Source organism: Mirounga angustirostris, unplaced genomic scaffold (assembly GCF_029215605.1).
Source record: "Mirounga angustirostris isolate CCGP_5_RB_7025 unplaced genomic scaffold, mMirAng1.0.hap1 SCAF_5, whole genome shotgun sequence".
NCBI lineage: Eukaryota > Metazoa > Chordata > Mammalia > Carnivora > Phocidae > Mirounga > Mirounga angustirostris.
In genome coordinates, this window is record NW_026991713.1 from 147888998 (window position 1) to 147905701 (window position 16704).

General features: G+C 34.4%; 1 protein-coding gene across 1 annotated transcript in view; it reads left to right on the forward strand.

Moving 5' to 3' along the window:
* The window catches only part of ATF7IP2 (activating transcription factor 7 interacting protein 2), a 69121-nt gene that overhangs the window by 3546 nt on the left and 48871 nt on the right, over positions 1–16704 (forward strand). Inside the window, exons 2-3 of the mRNA XM_064592536.1 lie at positions 11216–12072; positions 13110–13234. Coding sequence (XP_064448606.1) covers positions 11226–12072; positions 13110–13234 — 972 coding nt within the window. The 5' untranslated portion in view covers positions 11216–11225. The remainder of the gene's footprint in view (positions 1–11215; positions 12073–13109; positions 13235–16704) is intronic.

Sequence of the window (16704 nt, forward strand, 5' to 3'; positions counted from 1 at the left end):
AAGCATTATGAGAGATTTCATAATGAAGAAAACCAGTCCATCACCAGGAATAGAGAAACTCAAATCAGTATCTACGTGAAGCTTCAAACTATATAAAGAAAAAAGCACAATGATTAAATAAAAAAATAGACAAACCTACAGTCAGTGTTTTTAATAATAGCTGGAAGATTGTGAACAGCACAACTAAAAAAATCTGAACTAGGTGGCATTTACGTATAATAACAACACACCCAACAGTCTTGGAAGACATGTTCTACTCAAGTATATGTGGAGATTTTGGAAAAATTGACCATGAAGCTAGCCTCAACAAATAAAAGATTGAAATCATTTTGGAGGATATTCTCTGATGACAGTGCAATTAAGCTAACTTTCAACAAAAATATAAATAGGGAATCCGCAATTGCCTGGAAATTAATCAGTGTTTTAAATAATCCACAGATCATAGAAGGAATTGTAATGGAGATTGGAAAATATTTTGAACCAAGTATTAAAATTGAGGTAGGGTTTATCAAAATGTGTAGAATCCAACTAAAGCAGAACTAGAGGAAAATTTTATAGCTTTAAATGCAAAGTGAGAAGGGGAAAGGAACTGAAAGTTAAAAATCTGAGTTTTCATCTCAAGCTAGAAAAAAAAAACAACAAATCAAGCCTGAAGAAAATGAAATTAAAATGCCAACAGGAAATGGTGAACACTATGTACAATAGAAAGTCAGAAAAGCTAAGTCAGTGCTTTGAAAATATTGATTAAATGGATAAGTTTCTAGTAAGAATGATGAAGAAAAAAGAACTGTCACTAATATCAGAATCAGAATAAAAAGAGCATTACACCAGGCTCAGTGAAGCCTGGCTGGCTACCAGGGCAAAGAAGGAGCAGTGGCAGAAACAACAGCTGACACAGTCCCTGTGCCAGGCAGCCATGGGCCAGAGTGACTTCAGCCTGCTGGACCACTGGGGCCAGGCTTGCTGCAAAACCAACCTCCAGGGCCAGTGGGTGTCAATATACTTCACTCACTGTCCTGACATCTGCCCAGATGCGCTAAGAAGCTGGTGCAGGAGGTAAGACAGCTGGAGGCTGAGGCTGACCGGAGCTCCACCACCTCCATCCATTTTTAAAAAAGAAAAGTACTACAGATCTTGCAAATGTTACAAATATAATTAGAGAATATAATGAACTTTATAAATTTGAAATTCTGTTGAAAGAGGAAAACAACTAAAGGTAAACAGATGTAGAAAATATGAATGATCTTGTGTCTATTTTTAAAAATTCAATTATAATTGAAAAGCTTTATCACTAAGTTAACTCCAAGCCCAGATGGCATTATGGTGAATTATTTCTAACATTTAAGGAAGAAGTAATACCATTTGCAAACACAAACTCTAAAGAAAATCAAAAAGGCTTTGCAGTGTTATGAGGCCACCATACATACTCTTGCTGTGAAAACATGATAAAGGAAAATTACACTCTTCTCTCTCATAATATTGATACAAGATTCCTAAGCAAAATGTTAGCAAACTTAATACAGAACATGGGAGAATATCTAGGAATAAGCTAGATAAAATATTTTAAAATATCAACATGATGCAAATTAATTGAAAAAATGAGATTATGTGATCCTCTAAATAGATATGAAAAGACATTTGATTAACTTGAAAACACATTCATAGTAAAATCTTAACTAGAAATGGAAGAGTAATTATTAAACCAATAAAGCATATCTCCAAAAATTATTACAAAAATCATATTTAGTGGTGATATAATGAAATACCACACCTTGTCCAAGTTTGGTAATAAGAGAAGCATGTGCACTAACAGCACACCTATTCACATCATACTGGAGGTTCTAAATGTAGGAAGACAAGAAAAGAAAAAAATAAGGATTAGCCAGAAAAAAATCATGACATTACCTACATAGAAAATTCAAACAAGTGAATCTAATGAATTGGGAGATGTGACCAATTAAAACACTGCTTCTATTTCTCTGTAATAGGCAGAAATGTGAAATTTCAAAGATGTTTTTACTCATTTGAGAGAGCAAGTGAGAGTTCGAGTAGGGAGGGTCAGAGGGAGAGGAAGAAGCAGACTCTGTGCTGAGCAGGAATCTCAGTGCAGTCCTTGATCCCAGGACCCCAGGATCATGACCTGAACCCAAAGCAGATGCTCAACCAACTGAGCCATCCAGGTACCCCATAAATGTGAAATTTTAAAATGCCACCTATAAAGCCTTTTAAGCTGATACCTAGGGCATTAAAGGAAGGAATACAGGAGCAAAAGATACGAGACATGTAAAATGTAGACAGATTGAACTATCAATAATGTAAAATTGAATGGATTAAACTATCTAGTCATATAGAGATTTTCAGACTGGAGGAGAAACAGCATCCAAGCATTTGCTGTCTACAGGAGATAACATCTTAGTTTGAAAGATACAAATATGTTGAAAGTGAAAGGATAGAAAAAGTTCTATCATACAAAGAGCAACTGTAAGAGTGGTTATACTGATTTCAGACAAAATAGACTTTAGAACAAAAATTTTACTAAAGATAAAGAGGGATGTTTTATAAGAAAAGGACTAGTCCCTCAGGAAGTTATAACAATTATATATACATATGTGTGTATGTATGTATTATATACACCTAAGAACAGCACCAAAATACATAAAACAAATATTGACAAGAATTGAAGGGAGAAATAGACAATTCAATAATAATGGTTGGTGACTTCAATACAGCACTTTCATAATGAATAGAAAACTAGGCAGGAGATCAATAGGACTTGAATAACACTACGAACCAAGTAGACCTTAGAGACCTCTTGTAAACAGTTGAAATAACAGCAGAAAACACATTCTCATGTATCTAGAACATTCTCCAGTATAGACATACGGAGCCATAAAACAAACCTCAGCAAACTTAAAAGGATTGAAATCAATGAAGTACACTCTGATTAGAGTGGAATGAAATTAGGATTCAGTGCCAAGAAGAAATTTGAGAAATTCACAACTGTATGGAAATCAAACAACTCCTAAATAACCTATGGGTCAAAGAACTCCTCAAGGAAAATTAGAAAATACTTTCAAATGAATGAAAATGACATAACATTCCAAAACTTTGAAGTGAAATCAAAGCAATTCTTCAAATGAAACTTGTAGTCAGGGAGCCAGGGTGGCTCAGTCAGTTGAACGTCCGACTCTTGGTTTCAGCTCAGGTCTTGATCTCAGGATCATGAGATCAGGGCCCCACATCAGGCTCCACATTCAGCAGGGAGTCTGCTTGAGATGCTCTTTCTCCCTCTCCCCCACTTGTGCTCACTCACTCTCTTGCTCTCTCTCTCAAATATATATATATATTTTAAAGGAAATTTGTAATGATGGACACCTATATTTTAAAAAAATGTCTCGGGGCACCTGGGTGATCAGTCGATTGAGTGTCCAACTCAGTCTCAGCTCTGGTATTGATCTCAGGGTTGTGAGTTAAAGCCCCACATTGGGCTCCATTATGGGTGTGGAGCCTTTTTTTTTTTCCTAAAGGCAAAAAAAATAAAAAAGATCTCAAGTCAATAACCTGACTTTTACTCTTAATACAAAAAGAAGAGCAAACTAGACCTAAGTCAGAAGAATGAAGGAAATAATAAAGATTACAGCAGAAAGTAATAAAATTAAGAAAGAAAAAATAGAGAAAATCAAGGAAACCAAAAGTTATTTTTCAAAAAGACCAAAATGACAAATCTTTACCTAGACTAAATATGAAAGAGACTCAAATAACTGAAATCAGGAATGAAAGAGGGAGCATTAGTACCGACTTCCAGAAGTTACAAAAAATGATGAGAATACTATAGAACAATTCGCTTCTATGCCAATCAATTAAATGGTTGAAATAGACAAATTCCTAAAGAGACCCAAATGAACAAAACTGACGCAAGAAGAAATAGAAAATCTGAACAGGCCTATAACAAGTACAGGGACTGAATTAGAACACAGAAAAGGTACTGCATGGAGCACTGGGTGTTATACAAAAACAATGGATCGTGGATCACCACATCAAAAACCAATGATGTATTGTATGGTGACTAACATAACATAATAAAATTTAAAAAAACACACACAGAAAAGGCCAGTATCAGATGGCTTTATTGTTGAATTCTACAAAACATATAAAAATACCAAATCTTTTCAAATTTTTTTAAGAAATAGAAGAGGAAGGAACAGTTCCCTAATCATTCTTTGAGGCCAGGAGGCCAGTATTCTTCTGATAACAAAGTCAGACAAAGACCTCACAAGAAAACTACAGAACAGTATCTCTTATGAATATAGATGGAAGAATCCTCAGCAAAATAGTAAAAATTCAACCCAGCAACCCAGAGAAAGGATTATACATCATGACCAAGTGCTATATATCCCAGGAATGCAAGGCTGGTTTCACATCCAAAAATATATTAATGTAATCTACATATCAATATAATGGAAAACAAAGCCATATGATTATGTTAATAGATGCTAAAATATTTTCTAACAACATACAATGCTCCTTTACAATAAAGCATTCAACAGAGTAGAGATAGTTGGGAAATGCCTTATCCTGATAAAGGGCATCTGAGAAAAATCCACAGCTAATGCCATATGGAATGGTTAAAGATTGAAGATTTTCCCCCTAAGTTAGACAAGACGAGGATGTCAACTTTTGCCACTTCTGTTATTGTACTGGAGTTTCTAGTCAGACTAGGCAAGAAAATGAAATAGAAAGCATCAAGACCAGAAAAGAAGAAATAAAACTACCAACATATGATAGGATCTTGTTTGTAGAAAAAACTAGAGCTAAAACTAGATATAAAAACAAGGTCAACAGTGGTGCAGGTGAGATCAATATACAGTATTCTGTTGTATTTCCATGTACTTAGAATGAATAATCCAAAAATGAAATTAAGAAAAATAGTTTCATTTATAGCAGTATCAAAAGGAAGTGCAAAACTCTAAAACCTACAATATACCTTTGAATGAAATTAAATACCTAAGTAAATGGAAAGACTATCATGTTCATGGATCAGAGTACTTGATAAAATTGAGGTTGCCGTACTCCCTAAATTGATCTATCTAGGTTCAACACAATCCCTATCAAAGTCCAATAGGCTTCTTTGCAGAAATTGTTAATCTGATCCTGAAATTCATATACATATTCAAGGAACTCAGAATAGTGCAAACAACCCTCAAAAACAAAGTTGAGGACTCATATCTTAAATTTAAAACTTAACAGAAAACTATAGTAGTTGAGACCTATATATCAGTGGGATAAAACTGAGAATCCTTAAATAAACCTTAAGATTTAAATTAATTGGTCTTGACAAGAATGCCATAACAATTCATTGGAGGAAAGAATGGCCTTTTCAAATGGTGCTGGAACAATAAGCAGCATCATTAACCATCAAGGAAATGCAAATCAAAATGACAATGAGGTACCACATTACTCTCACCAAGATGACTCTACTGGAAAAGAGATAATGAGTGTTGATGAAGAGATACTAAAACAAAATCCCTCATACACTACTGTTGTGAATGTAAATTGGTCCAGATGGTTTTGAAAACAGTCTTTTCCTCAGAAGATTAAATATGGAGTTACAGTATGATTCAGCAGTTCCATATAGACATATAACCAAGAGAAATGAAAACATGTCTGCACAGGAACTTACACATGAATGTTTATAGCAGATTTATTAATAATAGCCAATTTTGGCTTTGAAGCAGAATGTAAATATCCAAAATTATTGTTGAAAGTATATATAATATAAAAGTAAGGTAAAAATCTGGGATGTAAAGTTTGAATACTTTTTAAGTTTTGTTTTTTTAAGTAATCTCTATACCCGATGTGGGGCGCCAACTCATGACCCAGAGATCGAGTCACATGCTTTTCCAACTGAACTAGCCAGGCACCCCTTGAATAGTTTAAGATAATATATATTTAAATAATATTGTTTTACTCTTTAGTTCAATAGTTACTGAAACACTGGCTGAAATGCTTTTAGAAAACTTTTAATATACTAGAATCCATGGAATCATGAAGTATATGTAGACCTTATAAAATAAAAAGGACAGGGGCGCCTGGGTGGCTCAGTCGTTAAGCATCTGCCTTCGGCTCAGGTCATGATCTCAGGGTCCTGGGATTGAGCCCCACATCTGGCTCCCTGCTCTGCGGGAAGCCTGCTTCTCCCTCTCCCACTCCCCCTACTTGTGTTCCCTCTCTCGCTGTGTTTCTCTCTGTCAAATAAATAAATAAAATCTTTTAAAAAAATAAAAAGGACATTTACATGTTTGAGTATAATATGGAGATATCAAACAATAGAAAGTAAAATATAACAGCAAAAAGCTATGAAAATCAGAAGGCATAACACCAAGTGTAAGTTAAAGCTTTAGTGGCAATATTAAATGTAAATGGATTAAATTCTATTAAAAGATTCATTAGGCTAAAATATTTTCAATAAGTTTTACAAAACACATCTGAAACAAATTGATGGGACGTTCAGCAGGAGTTATATCATCAGATGAATGAAAGGTAACATTTTTAAAGTTCAAAATTAACAGGATACTCTCCAACAATTAATTATACACCTGAGGGCAAAATGAAATTAGATACCTTCCTCTCAGTATATTCTAAAATCAATTCTAGATGGATTTAGGACTTAAATAATGAAAGACAGATCTTTAAAACTTGAGAAAATATAGATGACTTCTCTTTCCTAACTTGTGCTGCTGGATAGTACCATGATTTTAAAGATCTGTGTGAAATGTTGCTTATTTGACAGCAAGGGAGCTGGTTGAAGAGAGAAGTTCTGATGATGGCAGGGATCCCCAATTAGACTGTCTTTTATTTTTATTCTCCCAATAATAAATTTCACTAAACCTCTCTACAGTATGTAAATTGTCATTTATCTTTTAGGCAGTTACCAGTACTTAACTTCCCTGAGCCTTTTAGTGGCAGTTTTACTTATTTTTCCCTAAGCATACTGATGCAGAGGTTTTCCAAGTGAAGTACCTCTCCATAGTGCACTGAGTTTTATAAGCTAACAAGTTGCACACTGTTATGACCAATTTTCTCATGTTTATAAACTTTAAAAATAATTCTCTCTAAAGACAAGTATCATATGATTTCACTGATATGAGGAATTCTTAATCTCAGGAAACAAACTGAGGGTTGCTGGAGTGGTTGGGGATGGGACGGATGGGATGGCTGGATGATGGACATTGGGGAGGGTATGTGCTATGGTGAGTGCTATGAATTGTGCAAGACTGATGAATCACAGACCTGTACCTCTGAAACAAATAATACATTGTATGTGTAAAAAAAGAAGAAGAAGAAGATAGTAGGAAGGGAAAAATGAAGGGGGGGACATCGGAGGGGGAGACGAACCATGAGAGACTATGGACTCTGAGAAACAAACTGAGGGTTTTAGAGGGAGAGGGATGGGGGGATGGGTTAGCCCAGTGATGGGTATTAAGGAGGGCACATATTGAATGGAGCGCTGGGTGTTATACACAAATGATGAATCATGGAACACTACATCAAAAATTAATGATGTAATGTATGGCGACTAACATAACATAATAAAATAAAATTTAAAAAAAATAATTCTCTCTGAGCAAGTATTCCTATTATATATTCACTCAGGTCTGCTTTTATATTACGTATTTTTATAATTGCACACCATGGTGCATGTCTGTGTCCTGAGGTAACTTAGATCATAAGGCTTCTATACCACCAGTAGGCCTCACTGTTTCACATATTACCTAGAGGTGGGGAAGGATTTCTCAAAGAGATTAAAGTTTAGCCATTAAAGAAAAAAAAAGAAATGTGTATTAAAATTAGGAAGATCCAAAGACAAACCACAAATGAGAGAACATACTTGTAACTCATAAAACAAATGATAGAGGATTGTTATTCATAATATATTAAGTTCTCTTAAAAAATAAATGAGAAAAGACAGACCAGTCAAAAACAAAATAAGCAAGATATAACCAGGAATTTTGCAGATAAGGAAATATGTATAGCCAATAAACACAGGAAGATGCTACTAATTAGGGAAATGCAAATTAAGACCGTGAGATATATATCCATATCCAAGTAGATTGGTAAAAATTAAATCTGGCAATACCAAAGGCTTGAGAGGATGTGGATAGTGGTAACTCATACATTGCCTGTAGGGGTGTATATTGGTATACCTGCTTTGGAAAATATTTTGACTATCTTGAAAATTTGAACATTTGTATATCTTATTGCTACCCAACAAATCCACTCAAAAAATATTTATAAACATGCACCTTGAAACAGTAGTTGTAGCAATAATGTTAGTAAGAAAAAGAAAACTGTAAATGACTCAGATATCCTTCACAGAGAACTAGATAAATAAGTTTTGTTATACTGACCCAATGGATCATTATGATGCCATTAAAATGTATGAATTACTGATGCACACAATTTCATGGATGAGTCTGGGGATATGCATGAAGAAACATGTTAGAAAACTATAGTCTGGGGTGCCTGGGTGGCTCAGTCGTTACGCGTCTGCCTTCGGCTCAGGTCATGATCTCAGGGCCCTGGGATCGAGCCCCACATCAGGCTCTCTGCTTGGCAGGAAGCCTGCTTCTCCCTCTCCCACTCCCCCTGTTGTGTTCCCTCTCTGGCTATCTCTCTCTCTGTCAAATAAGTTTTTTTTTTAAATCTTAAAAAAAAAAAAAAGAAAACTATAGAGTTTGCTCGAAAGTAAGTAGAATTAAACTGTATTGTTTACACATCACATTTATAATGAAACTAACCTAAAAAGTAATAGAAGTATAAACTCAAAATTTAGGATACAAAATTACCTTAGGCTGGGGAAGAGGGGGAAGAGGCATGGTGTGGGAAACCTTGGATAGATGCAAGTTACTGGTGGTATTTGGCTGAATGGTGGGTGGTTCAAAGATATTCAGTATTTTCATACATTGTCATACTTCATAATTAATGGACATTACATGTCATGTGTGCATCAAATGTAGAGGCATATTTACCCCAAAGTTTTCAGGGCTTTTCACTAGTTTGGGCCTTTTCTAAAGGCCCTGAGAAAGGACCATAGCAGTGTATTCACATGGTTGGTAGTTTCTGTAAGATTTATAAAATAGGATATTTCGACTATAATCATTTAAGACTACTGTCTCTCTTCGTCTTGATTTCTCCTTACCTTTGTGTCACCTGGGAGTAGAATAGCTTCAGGCAGTTTGTGATTGGGAATATACTTAGTGTGGGTTTAATAGGATACATTTGTGGTTCATAGTCACTTTTCAATGTAGGTAATTATTGCCTGTTGGCCTGATTGTGATGGTCTACAGTGCCAGGCCCCTGCAATATATGAGTGAAGAAGCCACGAATTGAAATTTATGAAGCCAGAAGGTAGTCAGGAAAAAATATTCCAATTACCTGATGTTTAAAAACATAAGTAGAGGATTTAGTTCTCATGGATTTCTAGTCAAAAGAACTTCTCTTTTTGTTAAAAAAATAATAGCATATTCAATTAAAAATTCGCTGTACATTTTTTTCTTTTTTGATAGGAATTCTGTCTTTAAAATAAGAATTTTTGTGTTTATAGGGCACATAGCTATAGCAGTACCAACAAAAAGTATGTCTTTACATGAAGCTGATTGTTTTATGCATCCTGATTATCAGTTAAAATTTAATCAACCATGCTAATGGGGCACCTGGGTGGTTTAGTTGGTTGAACATCCAACTCTTGATCTGGGCTCAGGTCTTGATCTCAGGGTCATGAGCTCAAGCCTTGCACTGAGCTCCACACTGCTGGGCATGGAGCATACTTAAAAAGAAAAAATTAATCAACCATGCTAGAAGAAAGATTTAGTTTGTTCATTCTCTCTATGGGAAATACTGTAAAAATTGTGTTCATGAAGAGGCAATCAAATATGTAGTCCTATAGGGAAAAACCTTATATTGAATCAGGCCCTTAATTAATGAAAGTATGCTATTTTTTTGGATTTTGTGATTTTTTTTTTTTAAATACATGACAGGTCTGTTTTTGTTTTTGGAGTTTTTGTTTGTTTGTTTTTTAAGTAGGCTCCATGCCCAGTGTGGAGCCCAATACGGGGCTTGAATACATGACTTTGAGAGCAAGTATCAATGCTTACCGGCTGAGTCACCCACGCACCCCTATACATGACAGACAGGTTTTTAAAATTTGAATTTGTTGTGATTTTTTTTTTCTTGTTCTAAATAAGTATTCACCTCAAACTTCAGTTCTCACAAATCCTGGAACTGTTCCTGATCAAATGATATGGTAAATTAAAAGGATATGGTAAAGGAAAGCTTCAAGTAAGGTATAGTGATAAATGAAAAAATTATTCAGGTAGCTTTGACTGGGTTATTTGTGCCTTCAAAAGTCCTAGATTCTGTCTTTTCAGTTTAGTAAGTTCTCCATACTTTGTTAGATAACTGGCCTATCATGCCCGTACATATATGTTTTTTCTTTTTTTGTTGTTTTTATTATGCCTTTGATTGCCTTGTAACTTCACAGTTATTTCGTTTAAACCATTTACCTACCTACAGTTTAGATCAGACTTGATATAGTGGGAGAGAAACACTAAAATATTTTTCTCTGCTATGTAGTGGATTTTTATTAAATTATGAAAAATAATTAAAAGCTAAATTGGCTTTCTTGTTTGAAGTAGCATCATGTTGTGTATCTTTAGCACTCATTTTATACTCCAAACTTTTGGGAATTACTCCTGCAGCACCATTTATTTTGGAAATTTGAACATTAGGAAAACTTCAAGATGGTGCCACTAGGTATAGAAAATGGAAAATTCTTTGCAAAACATTGAGTTTTGTTTTTATGAAAAAAAATACAATTTAATCTTTAGATTATATAAGGTATGGCCTGCTGGGATAATTGAAACCAGACTTCAGTGGTTATGGCAGTGAGGTGATACAAAAAGTGGCCAGATAAAATTAACAGGCTTAGTATCAAGTAGAGGCTTACTGGCAATATAAAGTTTGAATTTCTATAGTTTAGATTTATAGAAAAAAATTAAAATTACTTGTACATTTTCAGTGACAGATGAAAATGGATGTAATTTTCAAGAAAAATAATTATCTAAATCTCTAGAAATAGTCTGAACATTAATATTACAAATAAATAAGCTTCTGTCTATTAGAGAAGTGCATTTAAATATGGTATTTTAAATTCTAGGGTATAAAAGATGGCAAGTCCAGATAGAAGTAAGCGGAAGATACTAAAAGCCAAAAAAACAATGCCTGCAAGTTGCCGGAAGCAAGTAGAGATCCTGAATAAGTCAAAGAATGCTGAAGCACTGAAAACAGCAACTGGGAATAATGTGTCAAGTGGTAATCAGAATTCAAGTACTGGTGTCATAAATAGCAAATATGGACATTCTGAAAATGATGCTTCCTTATTGGACTCTAACAAAAATTCAGTATGCTCAGAGAAAAGTAAAGCATTTTCTCAGAATGTAATGAAACCACTAGAAATTGTTGATTCAGAAACAAGATTGGAATACATTGAAGAACAAGTTGTGTGCCCTTACCAAAAGCCAAGCAAAACAATAGAATCTTCCAGGAAACTCTTTACACAAGAGGCAAAAGATTCACAGAACACTTCTGAAAACCATACTGAATGTCAGACAGATATAACAAGATCCTATTTTGAACGACATGAAGAAGATTGTAATCTGAAATCCATTTGTTGTCCATCTAGTGTATTGAGTGGTATGGTTCAAATGCCAAAAACTACAGTAAACAATACCTTGGATGATAAGAGAATTGACAAGACAGTTTCTTATTTAGAAACAAACTCCAATTCTGAGTCATGTGATAAAAGACAAAGTGACATTTTAATTTTAAGTTCAGATACCCGTTTTCTGCCTGTTGATAAAATATCTAAGTTGGTGAATTCAGTCATTTCCAGTAACTGTGCTACTGACATTTTGAAAAGTGAAGAATCCTGTAGAACCTGTCATTCCAGCATTTCAAATTTTGAAAGTATAGACTCAACATGGCTGTCAGCACTTGACACTGATAGTAATAACAGTAAGTGTATACTTATGCATCTTTTGGAGAAATTAAAATAGTCATAGTCACTTTCCTTTTGGGGGATGTTTTTTAGCCTCAGAAACAGAAACCATAGAGTGTCTATAGCCGAGAAAAAAGTAAATGATGACATTAATCGTTTCAGAGTATCTTGTTTCTCAGCCATTTAGGGTGAGGAGGGGGAAATGGTATCCTCCATATCTGAAGGGAAGTAAATTCTGGCAAAGAAGGAATCAGTCGCTTTCCCTTGAGAGTACAAAAAAATCAAAAGGTGACTTATGGCAGTTGTTTGGTTTATTTCATCTACATCTCTTCTTATTTTGAAGTTTTCTTTATTAGATTAATAAGAAGGCTAGTTGAAAGAGTTTTTTTAATCATTAGTGAACTCATTTCTTTCCATAGAATTGACCTGGCTGATAGATAATAGGTATATATACACATAAACATACGTATGTGTATGCGTGGAGTGACAGAGAAACATCAAATAGTTAACCAATGAAATTCTAGAGTTATAAAATTATTAAAATAGCAAAAATAAATTTCATTTGAAGTAGGATTTTTTGTAAGTTAATGAAATATAAGAAAAACATTTTGTAGGATAAATTTTATTTGTGTTCTTGTCTAGACTACATAGTGATCATTTAATAAGATGGATTTAAAATTATTTAAAAATAACAGGATCACCTATTAAAAATATGTAGGACTGCCTAAGTAACTATATAAAAATAATGTAAGACCACTTAAGTAACTAGAGGATTGAAGTGCTATAATTTATTCAGTTCTTGTTGGTATTAAATAGGTATTAAGTGAAGTTGAAAGGAAAGTGTATCTGAGACCAGAATCCTACCTAAGAACCTAAGATAATCATTTTTTTAAGGTTAGTTTATCACAATTTTTTAGACAATTACATTTTCTAAAAAATGCTGCCTTGGTCACATTTTAGTTTTTCTATTTCCTTAGTCCCTGGATTAGAGAATTCCCTTGTTTCCTTCCTTAGAAGGAATATTTTTACTTCCTGATCTTTCCATTTCCCCAAGGCCATAATCAAAAGAAGAGGATGTTTTCAGAAAACAAAGAAAATGTTAAGCGCATGAAAACTTCAGAGCAAATTAATGAAAATATTTGTGTAGCTCTGGAAAAGCAAACAGCATTGCTGGAACAGGTAAAATATTGGGGCTTATATATTTGCTTCAGAAACTTCTGATTAGTAAAAAATGGTAAAAGTTAATTGATCTCCACGATGATTTAGTACAGAAGACTTTCACTTGGTGCAAAAGTTGTATATGAAAATGGAATCAACTGATGGAGATATTAGGGAAAGATAATTGTTTACATTACCAAAACATGTAGAGTAACCTAGAGAATCATGTGTAGGTAGAGTGCTGTAGTAGAAAGAGAATGGACTTTTTAGTCAATATTACCTTTAAATCTCTTAGAAAGTCAGACACTGTGTGACCTTAAGCTTTGCTGAATAATTCAATGTCTTTTGTTCTGGTCTTTGGGTTCTCTGATCTGCAGCTACAGCCGTTTGTATACCTTATCACAATTGACCCCTACTTCATAGACTCAGACAACCCAGAAGTCCATCATAAAGTTCTGCTGCATTCGGGTTTACTTGCCCTAATTACCAGGTTTACACAGATATGTTGGATTTTCTGATACTTTGTTTTATAGCATCATCAAATGCACATTTTGCTTTCATTTTGCCCCATTTTATTTCATTGTACTACAGTTTCCCATGTTTGATCAACTCTTGAGTTTAAGTGTAATGAACTTCAATTTTAATAGGTCCTGTAATGAGGACCTGTTTTAACCATCATGTTTTGCTATTTTACTACCACTAGAATTATTCAACTGAAAGTCATTATGTAGTAGATTAATGTCTGTCAACTATAATGGACCAAAATGTTTTAAGCCAAACTATCCTGCTGTTTCAGAAACAAAAACACTACTGTTTTCTAAAACAGACCATTATAATTATATAGTTACATATTATATGAATATGTATTCACATAATAAATAAATGGAAACCTTTTTGAAAGATTCATGCAGAACCAGCATGAAAGGTGAGTAGCAGTTTTTCCCTTTCTACTTTGTCTTTTCTTCCAGGAAGACCAAAGGAAACACTAATGAAAAAACATGTAAATATTCTGTTATTTGCAGGAAAGAGGTGGCAGAATTATGGTGAGCATAGATCTAGCTTAAGAAAAAAGTTTGGGATTCCAGTCTTATTCCCATTGATTAGTAGCTGAATTTAGAAATAAGTTCTGATAGGAACATATGAAGAAAAAATTTAATCTTTGAATATTTTGGTGTCGCTGGCATGGAAAAATCAGTTTTCATTCATTACTATTATGTGTCTCACAAAATACTTGGTCTGAGTTGACACAGAAAATGGTCCTTCCCAATGAGGTTTGAGGAATGCAGTTTATTTTGTTTTCTCAACCACCACCACCCCCCTCCCTGAAGTTTCTTGCACATTCTTCAGAGACGTCTTGGGTTTTAGCTAATTACTATCTTTTTACCTATCTCCAAATAGCTAGCTTTCCATCATTTGATATTTTAATTCCTGTGCAAACAGTTAACTCTCTAAATCACATCTATTTGGGGTTTTTTTTTAGTTTGAATCCCAGTGGAATAGGGCTAGCATTCTGACATTATTCTTCCCTGAGAGAGTCCCAGAGCTGTTGACTCTTCTTTTTTGAGATTTATATAAGGATCTTGGCCTTGTTGATTCCAATTAAATTACTGAAGTGGAGGAGTTTTTCTTCTAAAGTCCAAGTTATTCACTCTACCCACCATCTTAGAAAGTTGAAGCAGATTGAAAATATATAATTGCTAGTCTTTCTCCAATCTTTAGGCTACTTTTGCTGCCATCTGCAAATTGTACCTAGGATTTCCATCAGATAACGTAATTTGGGACACATTACCATCAGCAGAAGACATTTATGAGGTATTTGGTGGAGGTTATTGTGTCTTCCTTTTTTATGAGTAACATCGCCACTAAATGAGAAATGTCCAGTCTAACCAAGAGTAACAATCCGTGGATGGGCATTTAGTCCTTTTAAATAATCAAGTTTTAAGAGTTTGCCTCCATCTGAATCACCAAGAACACTTACTTGTTTAAATTGTGGTTTATTGAGCTCCCTCATAGCTGAAGACTGTTGTTTTAGGCTACTCTTTTCTCAAACTTACCTAATAAGAATTACTGGTGCCTGTTAATTAGACAGCTTTCCAGGCCTTTTTCCAGGAAATTCTCTTTGGTGAATCCAGGCTAGGGCCTAGGAATCTGTGATTTTAACAAATATCCCGTGTGTTACCAGGGAAGTTTCACAAACACTGTGTGATCTCCGCTTGTTAGCAAAACAGTATTTCCACATTCAGAACATTTAGAAAGTTTCTCCAAGATTCATCTGAGTTTGAGCTTTACATATTGACCCAGCCACTGAACTGGCAAGGCTGTAGTAATCCATAAAAACCACATATGGGTGGTTTTCACCTGTCAGTAAAAATAGTATGTTATTTTGAGCACTTACTAGCTGAATCAAATACTTAAAAGTTTGACAGTAAAAATGATAATCATGTCTAATGTTGAGAGATCACTGAAGAAATGTTAAGCATTATAGAAAAAAAATCAAGTAGATGATGTTGAAGAGCAAGAACAATTGGAAATGAGAAGGAAAAACCTTGGGAATAATCAAAATTGTTGAATAACCCTAATCATCCCAGTGATACCAGTATAAAAGAGTTTAACATAGAAGCTTTATGTTCCAATTTCAAACACCAAGAAGCAAGAATTTAGGGGAAAGATACAAATATTACTAATAAATACCTTGGGCGTATCATGACAGGTTTTGTTATTAAGAAACACCACCTACTCTGTTATGAAAGCAACTTACAGGAGGATGCAAATTCAGCAGAAAATTACAGTGGATATTTCTGAATATATGGCTGAGCAGAGCTATTCATATCAGTGGGCCTTGAGATTAATTATGCTCCCTGAGAATAGGCCCGTTTGTTTTCTAAAAAACAGCCAGATAATGAAATGCATTAATGTTTCATGTGATAGCTACTGTTAGAATAGCGTGCATTATGCCAAATAGCATTAGTCACTACCTAATTAGTCCTGACTTCTCTCCATTTTAACAATAGAAAGTCACCCCCTAAAAAACCTATGCAAGTAAAGTCGATGATCTTGCATATTTATTTCCTTTATATCAATTCACTGTTTTCTATTTTATGGAGCTCTTTCATATATTTACCTTTTATACCCTTATAAAAATCCAATTAGCATCACATGTTCAACACTGTATTACCTACCCATATGTGGGCAAAGAAGATGAAGCTGAGAGGTGTTGTGACTTCCCAAAGGTCCTATAGCTTTGTTAATGGCTGGGTCAAGGCTTGGACTTTCATAATTTGCTTCATATCCACTATAGACCAACCAACCATTTTCATTGGGCTCTGGCTTTCAGATAAGTGGAGTTCCTTTTTATGGAATACTTGGTTTCAGTTATGCTCATTAAAAAATATAAATGCAATATAGGCTTTTACCTTTCCTTTAATATGTATTATGGAATTCAGCTGAAACTGTAGGAAACAAAAATTAGCACTGGGAGAATAAATTTATGT